Source organism: Cyprinus carpio, chromosome A3 (assembly GCF_018340385.1).
Source record: "Cyprinus carpio isolate SPL01 chromosome A3, ASM1834038v1, whole genome shotgun sequence".
NCBI lineage: Eukaryota > Metazoa > Chordata > Actinopteri > Cypriniformes > Cyprinidae > Cyprinus > Cyprinus carpio.
This window is the reverse complement of record NC_056574.1, coordinates 19,896,478-19,911,123: the sequence shown is the minus strand read 5'-3', so window position 1 is coordinate 19,911,123 and position 14,646 is coordinate 19,896,478. Positions and strand designations below refer to the sequence as shown.

At 44.6% G+C, this 14,646-nt stretch overlaps 1 protein-coding gene across 2 annotated transcripts in view; it reads left to right on the top strand.

Annotated features, from left to right (window-relative positions):
• Positions 1-14,646, top strand: part of LOC109104899 (unconventional myosin-X-like) — a 48,001-nt gene that overhangs the window by 11,265 nt on the left and 22,090 nt on the right. The window contains exon 2 of one of the 2 annotated variants that reach the window (XM_019118217.2): positions 7,850-7,905. The exons of the other annotated variant lie outside the window; for it this stretch is intronic. Coding sequence (XP_018973762.1) covers positions 7,850-7,905 — 56 coding nt within the window. The remainder of the gene's footprint in view (positions 1-7,849; positions 7,906-14,646) is intronic. 2 annotated transcript variants of the gene reach the window in all.

Below are 14,646 nucleotides of genomic sequence, written 5' to 3'. Positions count from 1 at the left end.
AAAAAAACCCGGGTATTTTTATAACGGGTAGGCTATACAAATGAATAAATACATATTATTTTTATTTATTCGTTTTTATATAATGCAGAAGTTGTTTTTTCTTCTGTAAGAAAAATTAGTCTGATGTTCGCAATTTGTTGTTTCAGGTCAAGACTCATCCGTCGTCTTAATGGCAGTTTGCGGCTTTGCTCTGATATTTTTGATTTGTATTAGTGTTCTTTAAATTATTTGTTCCACATTTTGTCTTAAATATAGTTGTTCTAAACAATTTAATCAAATACTTAGGCTGTTGATTTGTTTGCCGCCTTTTTTATTCTAAGTTTTGGCGTTGTGCGATGTGCCATGTGCATTTATTAAATTGTTCGTTTTTGATTTTAATTTTCCTTTTGAACAATATAAAAATTATATTAATTTTCCACTGTATTTTACTATTTTTATACCAAACAGCGTTTTTCCTACAGTATTTTTTTGTTTTTTGCCTTGTTTTGTACTAGGTCTAAGTTACTAATAAGTTTATTTAATGTATTTTAAAGAACGAATTTTATTTTATTTTATTCAAAACTGTTTTTTTTTTTTTTTTTTGACATGTAACTGTTACAGTTTGTATTTTTGATAATAAATTATTAAAATGCACAGGCAGTCTGATTGCTGTTTTTATGTTACAATTAGCCTATAACGTTCTGGCCACTGATTTTTGTGTCAGTAAGCGCTGTATAGCCTACTTTAAACGCTTTACTATTCTGTTTTAAGCGCTTCATTTTCATTTTGAACGCGCTAATATCATGCTTTAGCATTTTCTGTCATATAGAAGTGTTTAACTTCAACTTGGACTATACCTTTCCTTGTATATACGCAAGCTTTTTATATTAATATCATAAATGAACGATTATTCGACTAATCGCTAAAATGCAGGAGTGTTAGTCGACAAGGAATATCTTTAGTCGGGGGCAGCCCTAATGGCCAAACACTGCTTTTATTGACTACAGGACCATTCACAAGAAAATTGCTTGCAAAACAGTAGGAGCCAACTAATCCTTCAGGACACTTTTGTACATGTTTTTTTTTTTTTAGCCATCCCAGGGGGTATTTTTAAGGCTTTGCTCTATGTGTGTTTTAGTTTAAGAGGCAACACAGTTCAAAGCAGGAAATGTTTCCCTCTGATGTTTGTTTCTCTTCGTCCCTTCCTCTTGAATGTCCTTTAAGACATAGTTCACCCAAAAGTCTTTTTATTTTTATTTTTTTTTTAAATCTGTTAATTAAATGGAGAATGAAATGAGGATATATATATATATGAGGATGACTGAATTTTCATTTTGGGGTGAACTATCCCTTTAGTATTCAGGCTCAAGTACATGCATGCCAGGTAGCACAGAGAGGAAACTAAAGCTGACGTAAGATCTGTTCACAGGGAAGGACACTGTGCATTTACTGTCCACTGGGTGTGAATGGTCTGAGGGCTGGCTGTGGGACAGAGTTGGTCCAGAGGGGCTGGGTGGGGTAGAACTGGGTTGGTATTGCATGTAGACAGATTGAGCACAAAAGCTCTCTATGTCTTTTTCAGTTCTAAGAACAGCCCTAATTTTGAATGTTATGGTCTGCAAGCAGCAGTCAAGTGCCCGGGACTGCTGAGTGTTTGTGTGTTTGAATTAACTGCCAAGTACTACAGAAGAGGTACTGTTACCAAGTGCATTTGTTCATAAAGGTAAGTGTGTGTGTGTGTGTGTTTATGACCTAGTGACTAAATTACTGAAAAAATGTTAGTCAAACTGTGAAACTAAAATCCAAAATTGCTTTATAAAGAAACAAAATAATGTTCAAGTTGCAATGAAATGGAAACAGTATTGGCAGATATTTTCATCTGTATTGTGACATGCATCTGCTAGGGTGTTCTGGGTTATTAGTGCATTGCTATGTAGTTGCTAGGATGTTGTGAGTTTCTAGGGTACTCTGCTGTGTGGTTGCTAGGGTGTTATGAGTGTGTTTTTAGCACATTGCTGTCCAGTACTAGAATGTTTTGGGTAGTTTTTACTATATCATGTTGCTATACAGTGCTAGTGTGTGTTTTTTTTTTACTCCATTGATACCAGGTGAAAATTGTAAGTCCACTTATATGAAATTGTAAGTCCAATTATATGAAATAGCACCTCTCTTCCTGATAAGCTGTATGGCAAGTCTAGTTTAAGACTTAATGGTTAGTTCAAATACCTAAGCTAAAACATTACTTTGTATCATGTAGCAAGTAGGAATTGTGGTCTGTTTTGTATTGTTCCGCCTTATATCTGCAGAGCCCATGGGGTTTTCTTTAACCAAGGGAGTCTTTTAGGATCCAGTAAATGACCTTATGACTCACTGCATAGACTAGGTATTTATACAGTTGTTTGACAATTGCCATACAAATTACATGACTTAACTCATCATTAGTTCACAATTATGAACGATGAAACACCATACAGTCGTCTAACTGCCATTATGACCAATTGCTACTTTTTCTTTTGGTTATAGCCATGTTGAGCCACATCAAAGGGTTTCCAGGGCATTCGGGTTTCCCTTTCCTGGACCCCTGCTGCAGTCCAGAGCTCTTTTCTCGTTCTGTCTTCCCCTCTTTAATATGAGCTCTGAGATGGGGAAGGGGAAGCCAGACCTGAGGAATGTACTAAAGAATCCGGATATCCCTCGAACCATTAGCCTGCCACACTGTCAATCATCAGGCGTCAACGGCCAGAACATCTCAGACAGCTAGTTTTTGAGGCCATTGCTCAAACTAGTTGTGCAACTATTTAGGACAGCAGTGGAATTGAATGTACAGTTACTTTAAAGGTTTTCACCCAATACCATATGGTATTAGATTTTTTCGCATAATGCCAAACCATAATTATTTATAATGATTCATAATTAAAGACCGGCTGGTCATGAAACAGTGCTAAAATAGTGCAAAAATATTAACTAATGTGTATAGAAAATGTAACACAAAACTGTCACGACACGCACACAAACAGGTAGATCCAATTGCAGTATGTTTTATTAGGATAATCCAAATCTCATGGTCAGCCAGGCAAAGGTCACAATCCAGGTAAGCAGTCCAGAAACAAGAAACATACACAACATCCGAGAACCACGACAAACCAGGGTGACATTCAACAAGGACTCCGTGACAATGACAGAACAACCGGGGTATTTATACACAAGGAAATGACAATGCTAACGGGGAATTGGCTGAGTGCAATGATTGATAACCACGGACAGCTGAGTGCAATGAGCAGTGATGAAACAGACAAGACTATGGGAAATGCAGTTCTAAAGTGGAGTGACGATAAGGGGAAGTGAGACCTCTAGTGGCCACCCAGGGAGACACAGAACAGACACCGTGACACTACCCCCCCCTCTAAGGAGCAGCTTCCAGATGCTCCTCAGAACAAAATAACCAAAAAACAAAGAGACCAGGAGGGAGGTGGACTGGTGGAGGCAGAACAGGGGGAGGGATGGCGGGCCAGGCCCGTGTAGGGGAACTGGGACCGGCAGTGATGGCTCCCCTGGTAGCCCAGGTGGCTCGGTCAGATCAGGGGGCCATGGTGGACCAGAAAGTTCAGGGGACCACGAGGGACCAGGCAGTTCAGGTGGCCACGGTGGACCCGAAAGTTCAGGGGACCACGAGGGGCCAGGCAGTTCAGGTGGCCACGGTGGATCAGTCCATTCTCGTTGTGCAGACGGCCAGGGAGGAATTCGCCATTTGAGTGGCCCGAACGGAACCTGCCAATCGGGGAGCCAGTAAGGAGCAGGCTGTGGCGATGGCCAGGTCACGGCATTGGGAACGGCATCGGGAACGGCCTCAGACAAGGGCACCGCCTCGGGAACGGCCTTGGACACGGGTATCGCCTCCGGAACCATCTCGGGCCCCGCATCGGCCTCCGGAACAGCATCGGGCACCGCCTCGGGAATGGCCTCAGGAACGGCATCGGACAAGGACACCGCCTCGGGAACGACCTCGGCATCGGGCACCGCCTCGGGAACGGTCTCAGGAACGGCCTCAGGAATGGCCTCAGGAACGGCATTGGACAAGGACACCGCCTCGGGAACGGCCTCGGCATCGGGCACCGCCTCGGGAACGGTCTCAGGAATGGCCTCAGGAACGGCGTTGGACAAGGACACCGCCTCGGGAACGGCCTCGGGCACGACCTCGGGCTCCGCCTCGGGAACAGCCTCGGGCTCGACATCGGACAAGGACACCGCCTCGGGAACGACCTCGGCATCGGGCACCGCCTCGGGAACGGTCTCAGGAACGGCCTCAGGAATGGCCTCAGGAACGGCATTGGACAAGGACCCCGCCTCGGGAACGACCTCGGCATCGGGCACCGCCTCGGGAATGGCCTCAGGAACGGCATCGGACAAGGACACCGCCTCGGGAACGACCTCGGCATCGGGCACCGCCTCGGGAATGGCCTCAGGAACGGCATCGGACATGGACACCGCCTCGGGAACGACCTCGGCATCGGGCACCGCCTCGGGAACGGCCTCGGGAACGGCCTTGGACAAGGACACCGCCTCGGGAACGACCTCGGCCTGCGCATCGGGCACCGCTCGGCCTCCGGAACAGCATCGGGCACCCTCGGCATCGGGCACAGCCTCGGGCACCGCCTCGACCTGCGGAACAGCAACGGTCACCGCCTCGGCATCGGGCACAGCCTCGGCATCGGGCACAGCCTCGGTATCGGAAACAACATTGGGCACCGCCTCGGCATCGGGAACAACATCGGGCCCCGCCTCGACCTCCGGAACAGCCTCGGTCTCGGGCATTACATCGGGAACCGTCTCTGGCACCGTCTCTGGCACCGCATCGGGCACTGCCTCGGCATCGGGCACCGCCTCGGCATCGGGTACCGCCTCGGCAACGGGCACCGCCTCGGGCACCGCCTCGGCATCGGGCACCGCCTCGGGCACCGCCTCGGCATCGGACATTGCATCGGGCACCGCATCGGGCACCGCCTCGCCTCGGCATCGGGCACCGCCTCGGCATCGGACATTGCATCGGGCACCGCCTCGGGCACCGCCTCGGCATCGGGCACCGCCTCGGCATCGGGCACCGCCTCGGGCACCGCCTCGGCATCGGGCACCGCCTCGGCATCGGACATAGCATCGGGGACCGCCTCGGCATCGGGCACCGCCTCGGCCACCGCATCGGCATCGGGGACCGCCTCGGCATCGGACATTGCATCGGGCACCGCCTCGGGCACCGCCTCGGCAACGGGCACCGCCTCGGGCACCGCCTCGGCATCGGACATAGCATCGGGCACCGCATCGGGCACCGCCTCGGCATCGGCCACCGCATCGGGCACCGCCTCGGCATCGGGCACCGCCTCGGCCACCGCATCGGGCACCGCCTCGGCATCGGGCACCGCCTCGGCATCGGGCACCGCCTCGGCATCGGACATTGCATGGGGAACCGCCTCGGCATCGGGGACTGCCTCGGCATCGGGGACCGCCTCGGCAACGGGCACCGCCTCGGCAACGGGCACCGCCTCGGCATCGGACATTGCATCGGGAACCGCCTCGGGCACCGCCTCGGCATTGGGCACCGCCTCGGCATCGGAAACAACATCGGGCACCGCCTCGGCATCGGGAACAACATCGGGCACCGCCTCGGCATCGGGAACAACATCGGGCACCGCCTCGACCTCCGGAACAGCCTCGGTCTCGGGCATTACATCGGGCACCGCCTCGGCATCGGGCACCGCCTCGGGCACCGCCCTGGCATCGGGGACCGCCTCGGGCACCGCCCTGGCATCGGGCACCGCCTCGGCATCGGGCACCGCCTCGGGCACCGCCTCGGCATCGGGCACCGCCTCGGGCACCGCCTCGGCCTCGTGCATAGCATCGGGAACCGCTTCTGTCTCGGCCACCTTCTCGGCCTCGGGCATTGCATCGGGAACCGCCTCGGGCTCGGCATCGGGCACCGCCTCGGGAACGGCCTCGGCATCGGGCACCGCCTCGGAAACTTGGACACCTCCACCTGGACGACCGCGGCCTGCTCGGGAACGTCCTCCTGGACGGCAGCGGCCTGCTCGGGAACGTCCTCCTGGACGGCAGCGGCCTGCTCGGGAACGTCCCCCTGGACGGCAGCGGCCTGCTCGGGAACGTCCTCCTGGACGGCAGCGGCCTGCTCGGGAACATCCTCCTGGACGGCAGCGGCCTGCTCGGGAACGTCCTCCGTGCTTTGAGGAACGGCTGACGCCTGTCTCCTCCTCCTGCGGCCTCTATGATGACGTGCCGGTGGCTCCTTGACGGAAGACTCAGGCGTTGAGTCAACCATCTTGTCTGCCAACACAGGTGTAGATTCGACCCTCCTGTGCAGTGGTGCTGGGCTGATGGTCATCTCGTGCTGTGGTGCTGGGCTGGCGGCCATCTCGTGCTGTGGCGCTGGGCTGGCGGCCATCTCGTGCTGTGGTGCTGAACTGGCGGCCATCTTGTGCTGTGGCGCCGGGCTGGCGGCCATCTTGTGCTGTGGCGCCGGGCTGGCGGCCATCTTGTGCTGTGGCGCTGGGCTGGCGGCCATCTTGTGCTGTGGCGCTGGGTTGGCGGCCATCTTGTGCTGTGGCGCTGGGCTGGCGGCCCTCTTCTCTGGAGACACAGGTGTGGTCGAAGTATCCCATTGAGCACGATGGCACAGGTAATGGGTAAACCCCCAAAAGTCTAGGATCTCCAGCCCCTTCATCTCCCATTGAGGTAAAGGGTCATCCAGACAGTTGTTAAAAAAGTCCTTCAGTGCTGCATCGTTATAACCCATCCCGACCGCCATGGTCCAAAACAATTGCGCCAGGCCACCCACCTCACTCCCCCTTTGACGAAGGGTGGTTAAGTTCCGGAATCTCCCCCTCCGTTCCTCCATGGTGGCTGGGGAACCGATTCGAAATCCCACACCGCTGGATCTAGGCATGACGGAGTCCTTCTGTCACGGCACGTACACAAACAGGTAGATCCAATTGCAGTATGTTTTATTAGGATAATCCAAATCTCATGGTCAGCCAGGCAAAGGTCACAATCCAGGTAAGCAGTCCAGAAACAAGAAACATACACAACATCCGAGAACCACGACAAACCAGGGTGACATTCAACAAGGACTCCGTGACAATGACAGAACAAACCGGGGTATTTATACACAAGGAAATGACAATGCTAACGGGGAATTGGCTGAGTGCAATGATTGATAACCACGGACAGCTGAGTGCAATGAGCAGTGATGAAACAGACAAGACTATGGGAAATGCAGTTCTAAAGTGGAGTGACGATAAGGGGAAGTGAGACCTCTAGTGGCCACCCAGGGAGACACAGAACAGACACCGTGACACTAACACTCTGATGTACTTTACAGATGGCACAAATGAGAAGAGACTAACTTTATGTAAAATATGTGATGTGTCGCACAAGGACTTCTGGTAATGTCCTTTTACTCTTTCTGACAGTAAATTATTCAGTAATTCATAGTTTTTACCTGCACAAACCATATATTTGAGAAGTTTACAATAATGTCACATAGTGTGATGCTAAACCATTTACAGTTTTTCACCATATATGGTAATGTAACATACAGTTAACCAATTAACAAGCGTTTACTGTATAAACTTTATACAGTTGGTATCAACAACTGAAATTTTGGTACCATGACAATACAAAAATGAAGAAACAAATGGAACCATATGATGTTTGTTGGATATATTGAAACAAAAGAAGTGAAAGAGACTGAATGTTCTCCATGTACTGCGCATCCTTCGAGAATATCTAGTGGAGTTTACTGGAAAGGAAGTGAAAGATCAATACCTGCCAGATGCCCATGTGTTTTATCATTTCTCTTTTACAGGGGCAACTAGAGGTCACTCTGTCTCAGCCCACTCGCACAGCCAACGGCACACCCTGGTGAGTTCAGCCATTAATGATGTTTAATAGGATGTGTGTGTGTGTGTGTGTGTGTCTGTCCTACATCTCCCTCAGAACCTAGACCGATGGATTTGTCAGTGCGTACAGTACATATGCTTACAAAAAAGGACTGTGGTGGTACAGTGATTGTATCAGATCGTAATACATCTTATTTTAATATAAACCAGCATACAGAATGAGCCCTTATGTACACCAAGGCTACATTTATTAGGTCAAAAAGGCAGTAAGTTATTAATATTGTGAAATATTATAACATATATAAAATAATAAAATATTCGTTTTTTTGTAAGTGTTTTCTATTTTAATATATTTTTTTAATATAATCCACTCTAAATTTTTAAACTCCAGTCTTCAGTGTCACATGATTCTTCAGAAATCATTCTAATATGCTGATTAGTGCTCAAGAAATGTTTCTTATTATTATCAATGTCGAAAACAGTTGTCTTGCTTAATATTTTTGTGGAAACTGTGATGCATGCTTTTTCAGGATGCTTTGATAAGAACAGCATTTTTTGTAATTGATGCACCTTGTCTACACTAGACATGAACGGCGAGGCGTGACGTGACAAAATACTATAGAACCCATTATAATCAGTGATGCTGTCTACACTGGATGCAGCACGACAAGACAGATCCCCACAGTAAACTGATGCCTTGTTCTTTTTATGACGTACTGACTCAAATTTCAAATGATTTGTAACAGTCGCTTTGCAGTCAGTGTAGACAGCCTCAAGCTGTTGCGGCATGACGCAATAAGACAACTGTTGCATCCGGTGTAGACATGGTGTTAGTGTACCATGTTATACAGTCACTTGTAAGATGTGGACTAGCCTGACTATGTCATAGCTTCAGGTGTGCCGCAGCACAAAATATCATGCACATACAGAAAATGTGTACCATTAATCGTCAAAATAAAGTATTCATTTTATTGTGTTATCAAGATTGTGAAGCCTTGAATCTAGAGGAAGTGTAAGTGTGTGTGTTTTAGCAGGCTGAGATTTGCACGAAACCTTCAGTCAGATGGTGACTCAGTCTTTTTTATTGCATGTAGAGGTCGCTCAGTCTCATCACGGATTAGACACACATGTGCTGTCATCCTGAGTGCTTTCTGTCTGTCTCGCTCAGCTGGCTGGATGTGGAATGTCTTGGCGCAGTAATTCTTGAGTAAACCGTATTATTTTTAGCAAAGCTCAGAAAGACTCACTCCATCATACTGTCCTCAACCACCATATCCGAAAGAAAGCATTGTCTTTGTATCTGTCACTCTTGGTTTATGTCCTCTTTCTGCCTTTTAAAAATTTCAAACAATTCATTTTTGGCGGTAGGTTTCAGGTCTTTCTCCTGTTCACCAGCTGTTCTGCTCTGTCAGTCCATTAATGGGTCATCCTGACAAGTCACAGCTTGGTGCTAATGTGTTTCTCAACATTTTAACAGCGGAGTTCTTGGACTTTCATGGTTAAAATCTGCAGTTTTTTTTTATTAAATTTTTCTAAGAATAATTTTAGATATTTATATTAATTTTTTTTTTGTAATTTTTACAGATTAATTTTCACATGAGTAATTTTGAACTTTTTTGGATGCTTTGTCTGGTGAAATGTGACCGTGCATGTTGAGCACATTTACACACACACATGCACACACACGTTTACTTAGCTGTCAAAAATTATACGTTTTTTATTAAATCTAATTATAATTACTAGAAACTAACCCAAATATGGAGAAAAAAAACAAAGAATGTCCACAGAGGGCATTTTTTTGTCACATTTACTTTCTTGTAGGGATAATTTTGCCTCCCATCATGGCTAAGTATGCACACACATTAACGTGTGCTCAAGTGTGTGCAAGCCTTCCAGCAAGGACATTGTTTATTTAGTTCATAAATAAGCAGCACTGCATTTTAATTGGATTAAAATCAATCATCTGCTGAGTTCAACACACCACTTACAGTAAGTGTACTATAGAGAATAGTGTTACAGAGATTAAGTGCACTACAGAGAGAAGTATTCACTCAAAGTGTAACAAAGAATGAAGAACAGCTACTTCTTTTTTGTGTGTCATGTCTTAATTAGCCTTTTCCTCACAGAGCTGGCTAAAACAGATATTGTATACTTGTGACAAACCAATGATTTCTTTAAATCTGGAAAGTGTGTGTGAGTGTATAATGGATGGGTTATATTAGCTCTTATCATGATTGTGTTAACCATCGATTAATCAGGTTATTGATGTCTGTTACTGTAAGTCACATGGAATTGGCAGTAAAAGTTACACACGCACATACACACACACACACACACACACACACACACACACACACACACACACACACGCAAAGAAGTTCCCTCGATTCAGTGGACATTTATAGAGGGACGCATTAAATATGTTTCTCTTCTTTTTACCTTTCCTCCATCCCTCCATTTCTTGTCGGTGTGGGCCACACAGATGGTTTGGGTTAGTAAGCTTATGCCACAGAAAGCGTCAGAGAGGGAGGCTTACACACACAGTGCAACTTTGCCTTCATATTAACCATTCTGCCTGGCAGTATTACCAACCAGAGTTTCCCGTTCCATGACGCTGTTCCACTGAAACCATTCAAAACATTTGAATTCACATCTCCAACCACGAGATGGGTTCATACGCCGCCCCCCCCCACCCCACGCGCTTATCCTTAAATTTGCAAATCAGTTTTCACTGTCTTCTTTGGCTTTTAATATTATATTCATTTTTTTCTTTTTAGTTTTGTATTATTATTCACATATGCACAACTACACCACATCTGAAACTGAAATAAAATTATGTAGCAATTTTAAGTTATATTTTTTACCTTTTATTATGATTAGGCAGTCGAAGAAAAGTCAGGAAGTCATAGGAGAGGGAAACGGGTTGAGGAAAAAAACCTCAGATTGCTCAAAGCACTGTTGTGCTGACCAAAAAGCTATGTTTCTGACATAAAACTATGTGAAATGATTTTCATGTATTTTTAGTTTTATACACTTTGATCAAAAATGCATTGAAAACAGTAATATTGTGACATATTAACAGAGTTTAATGCATTTTATTCCTGTGATGGCAAATGTATGCTGATATATGCTGATTTGGAATCAGTTGTGTTGCTTAATACCTTTGGTGAAACTGTGAATTTTTTTTTTCAGGATTCTTTGATTACTATAAAGTTTAAAAAACTGCATTAATTAGAAAAAGAAATATTTTAATGTCATTTTACTGTCAATTTAATGCATACTTGTTGAATACAAGTATTAATTGTTATTATTTATTTTTAAACATATCTTATGACCCTAACTATTAAAATAACTTTTGGCTGTTTTAATTGTGCTTATAAAAGTACTTCAGTTACTCAGCTGGTTTTCAGGTCATTTGAGTTTGAGACTGTTAATGTCCAGGCACAGTTTTATACTTGTGACTTCAGGAGAGAGAAGTTTTTTTGTTTAGTTTTTTTTTTTTTTACATAGGTTTGTCAGGGTGAATTTGCTTTCACTTCTGTAAACAAGCACGATTTGGTTATTTTCCTTTCTTCCTCCTCATCAAATCAGTGCTAACTCAGGGTGTTTCATTTTACATCCCTCACCAAACAACAGCTACATTCACAACAGCACTTTCCACTTTCCTTTCCAAATCATCCTTCCTGTTCTATCTTCCTCTCTCTCAGTTCATTTGGCTCATCTTAGAATAAGTCAAATTAATGTCTGTATCTATCCCACGTTCATGTGTCATGCCACTTGACTGACAGTTTGGTTTAATATTTTGTATAGGCTTCTTATTCTTATATTTCCGTTTATTTGTATTTCCCTCTTGCTGTTTCTGTCTCAAGGCTCTCCTTTAGATTTGGAGAAAGGCGCATTAATTTTCCTCTCCTCCTTTTATTATTCCTGTCGTTTAATCCTGTGTGACAAATTGCTTCCTGCTCTGCTCTCCCTCTTGCATGAAGTCGACTTGTAGGCCCCTCTTGGGGGGCACTGCTGTGGACTCTGGGAAAAGAGTGGGCAGCAGTGGGTAGGGTTGGGATGGGTTTGATTGGACAGCTGTGGAAACCTTGTTGACACACACACACACACACACACACACTTCTCTCACGACCCTCACCTCTTTACAGATCCACTACACCAGTTCAAACCTGCGTTCCAGCTGTGACTGTTGAATAAACCTCTACTTTACAGTTTACAGACACTTCAAACACGCTTTGACATCTAACACTCACTTACATGATCACACAACACAAATCTGTCTATAAATTTCAATCCATAGTCTCGCATTGGAAAGAAAATTACAAACGAGACCTCTAAATGTCTCAGTTGATTCTCCTACACAACAAGTTTAAATAGAAAGCAAATGGACATTTCTTTAAATAACAGATCTCAGCAATAGCTGTGTTTTCATCCAAGTTGTAAATTTAATTTTTACAAACATTTTGTTAAACATTTGTTGGGAAATTGGAAAATTATAGAAATGGAGGGATATTGGTGCAAAATAGAAATGCAAGTGGCATACACTGGAAACTTTGGGTCTTTAATTAAATGTAATGAATTAATGATGTTTTAGAGCACAAGCGATTGACAGTAGATACTTTAGGGAGCAACACTAAATGAGGCAGTAATTTTGATAGGAAAATTTGAGATCTGAATTGTTCAGTCACTTGGCATGTTGAGACAAAGAAATTATTTGGTAAATGTGCTTCCATCGTAGTTTATGGGCATGTCTTCTTACCAAATAAAAACTGTATCCACCTCAAGTGAGCTCATCCTATTTCTAACATTTTGCAAATAATCTTCACATCTTGAAAAATGTAATATGAATTTCACTATGAATTTAAATTTGCCCTTTATTGGATTACAGTATTTGAGCTGTGCTGTTTACATAAATTTTATAGTTCTACAATTACATTTTTATTTCTCTAAATGAATTGCAGGTGAAACTTCTGGGACAAAGTTGATACTTATATGAAACACAAATGAGAACTCCATAAAGTCTCTTGAGCGATCAAAGATCAGTGTCTGAGCAATAAAATATTAATTTGGGCAAACATATCAACACAGTCTATAAACATTTATAGTAATTTCATCATGATACGATCACATAATCATCATTTAAAACCATCCTTTCAGTCAGAATGGCAGCGTCTCTTTTATTTCATGCCTTTTTCTATAGAGCAAGTATTACTTTCTTCACCCTCATTCAGCTGACAGGACGGCCGAGTCAGAGCACAAAGGTTTGGCTTAATGCCATGCTGATGTCACTGTGCGCCACTCTTATCCTATATAATGGATCAAACAGTCACACCACGCCAAACCCTGTGCTTTATCAGTGCCTTCGCGTGTAGGTGTGGCATTTCAAGTTCAGACACACGATAAGTGCACTGACACGTGTGTGTGTGTGTGTGTGTACATGGTTTTCTATCCCGGTGGGATCAACTTGAATGCACATGACTCGTGGGGACCTAAATTGAGGTTCCCATGGGGAAACAATCTTCTAAACCATACAGAATTAGTTTTTTTGAGAATGTAAAAAAGCAGAAAGTTTTCCTCTGAGGTGTAGGGCAATAGAATATACAGTTTGTACAGTATAAAAACCACTACGCCACCATTATGGAGAGTCCCCACAAGGATAGTAAGCCAGACGTGTGTGTGTGTGTGTGTGTGTGTGTGTGTGTGTGTGTGTGTGTGTGTGTGTGTGTGTACGTTCACTGCATATGTGTACACATATACTTTTGAATGAGAAGTGACCTGCTTCGTGTTGATCGGGAGCTGGTATTGTTAGGTAATCGACAACATAATTGTGTTATGTTATCTGGCTCCCAGGGTCCAAGGTGCTCATATTGATCTAGAGTGGCTCATTCACTCAGAAGGGCACCACTGTTTAGACAGCCAAAGGCCAACTACTGTAACCCTCACTTCCTGCTTTTCTTATTGCTTTCTTTAGTCACTAACTGTATTTTCCCTGAGAAAAGGGTTGATAACAAGGTTTTGCATTCATGCCTGCACTTTTACAATAAAGGTTCTTAAGCCCCAGAAACCATTCTGTTATCAAAAGCCATTCTTCACAGTGTAGGCATCTTAAGTTGTATGGTTCTTATCTTAAGTTATCTATCATTTTTTCTTTCCTTCTATCATTCTATCTATTGCTTAACTAAGGTATTGTCTGTCTGTCTATTTATCTATCACATAGATTTACATGTAAGTGCAGTCCTTCTCATGTACATTGAATTTCATAGCAATCAAGTGTATAATAATTATCTTTTGCCCAACCTCAATTTATGGTCATCAGTGAAGAAAATTCTCCGCTATAACCTAGAAATCACTTTACTTTCTACATGGAGCCACAGCTCTTGTGCAGCAAAAACATTGGCAGTGCATTTTGTGAGTCTGCCTTAGCAGTTACGCCGCAGTGCCACTGCATATGCTTACTTTTGGAAACAGGCCTTAGATTGTGAGTTCCTATTTTGTAGTGCACACTCTCTGTTGAGTATTACAGGCTCCTGTACTGTCATGTCCTGAACAGAGGTAAGAGATAATCCGATGAGTCAGTGTTTCGTATCTCTCTATAGCCTTTAAGAGAAATGAGGCGTGCGCTGACCTGGATCAGTCATCGCCTGCTGCTCCGGTTTTTCTGTTTAGCACCAAATGTCTGTCCTTTTAGGTCATCATCACAGACCTTTCTCAACCCCATATTCATAAAAAAAAAAAAAAAAAAAAAAACTTTTTAGTTTTA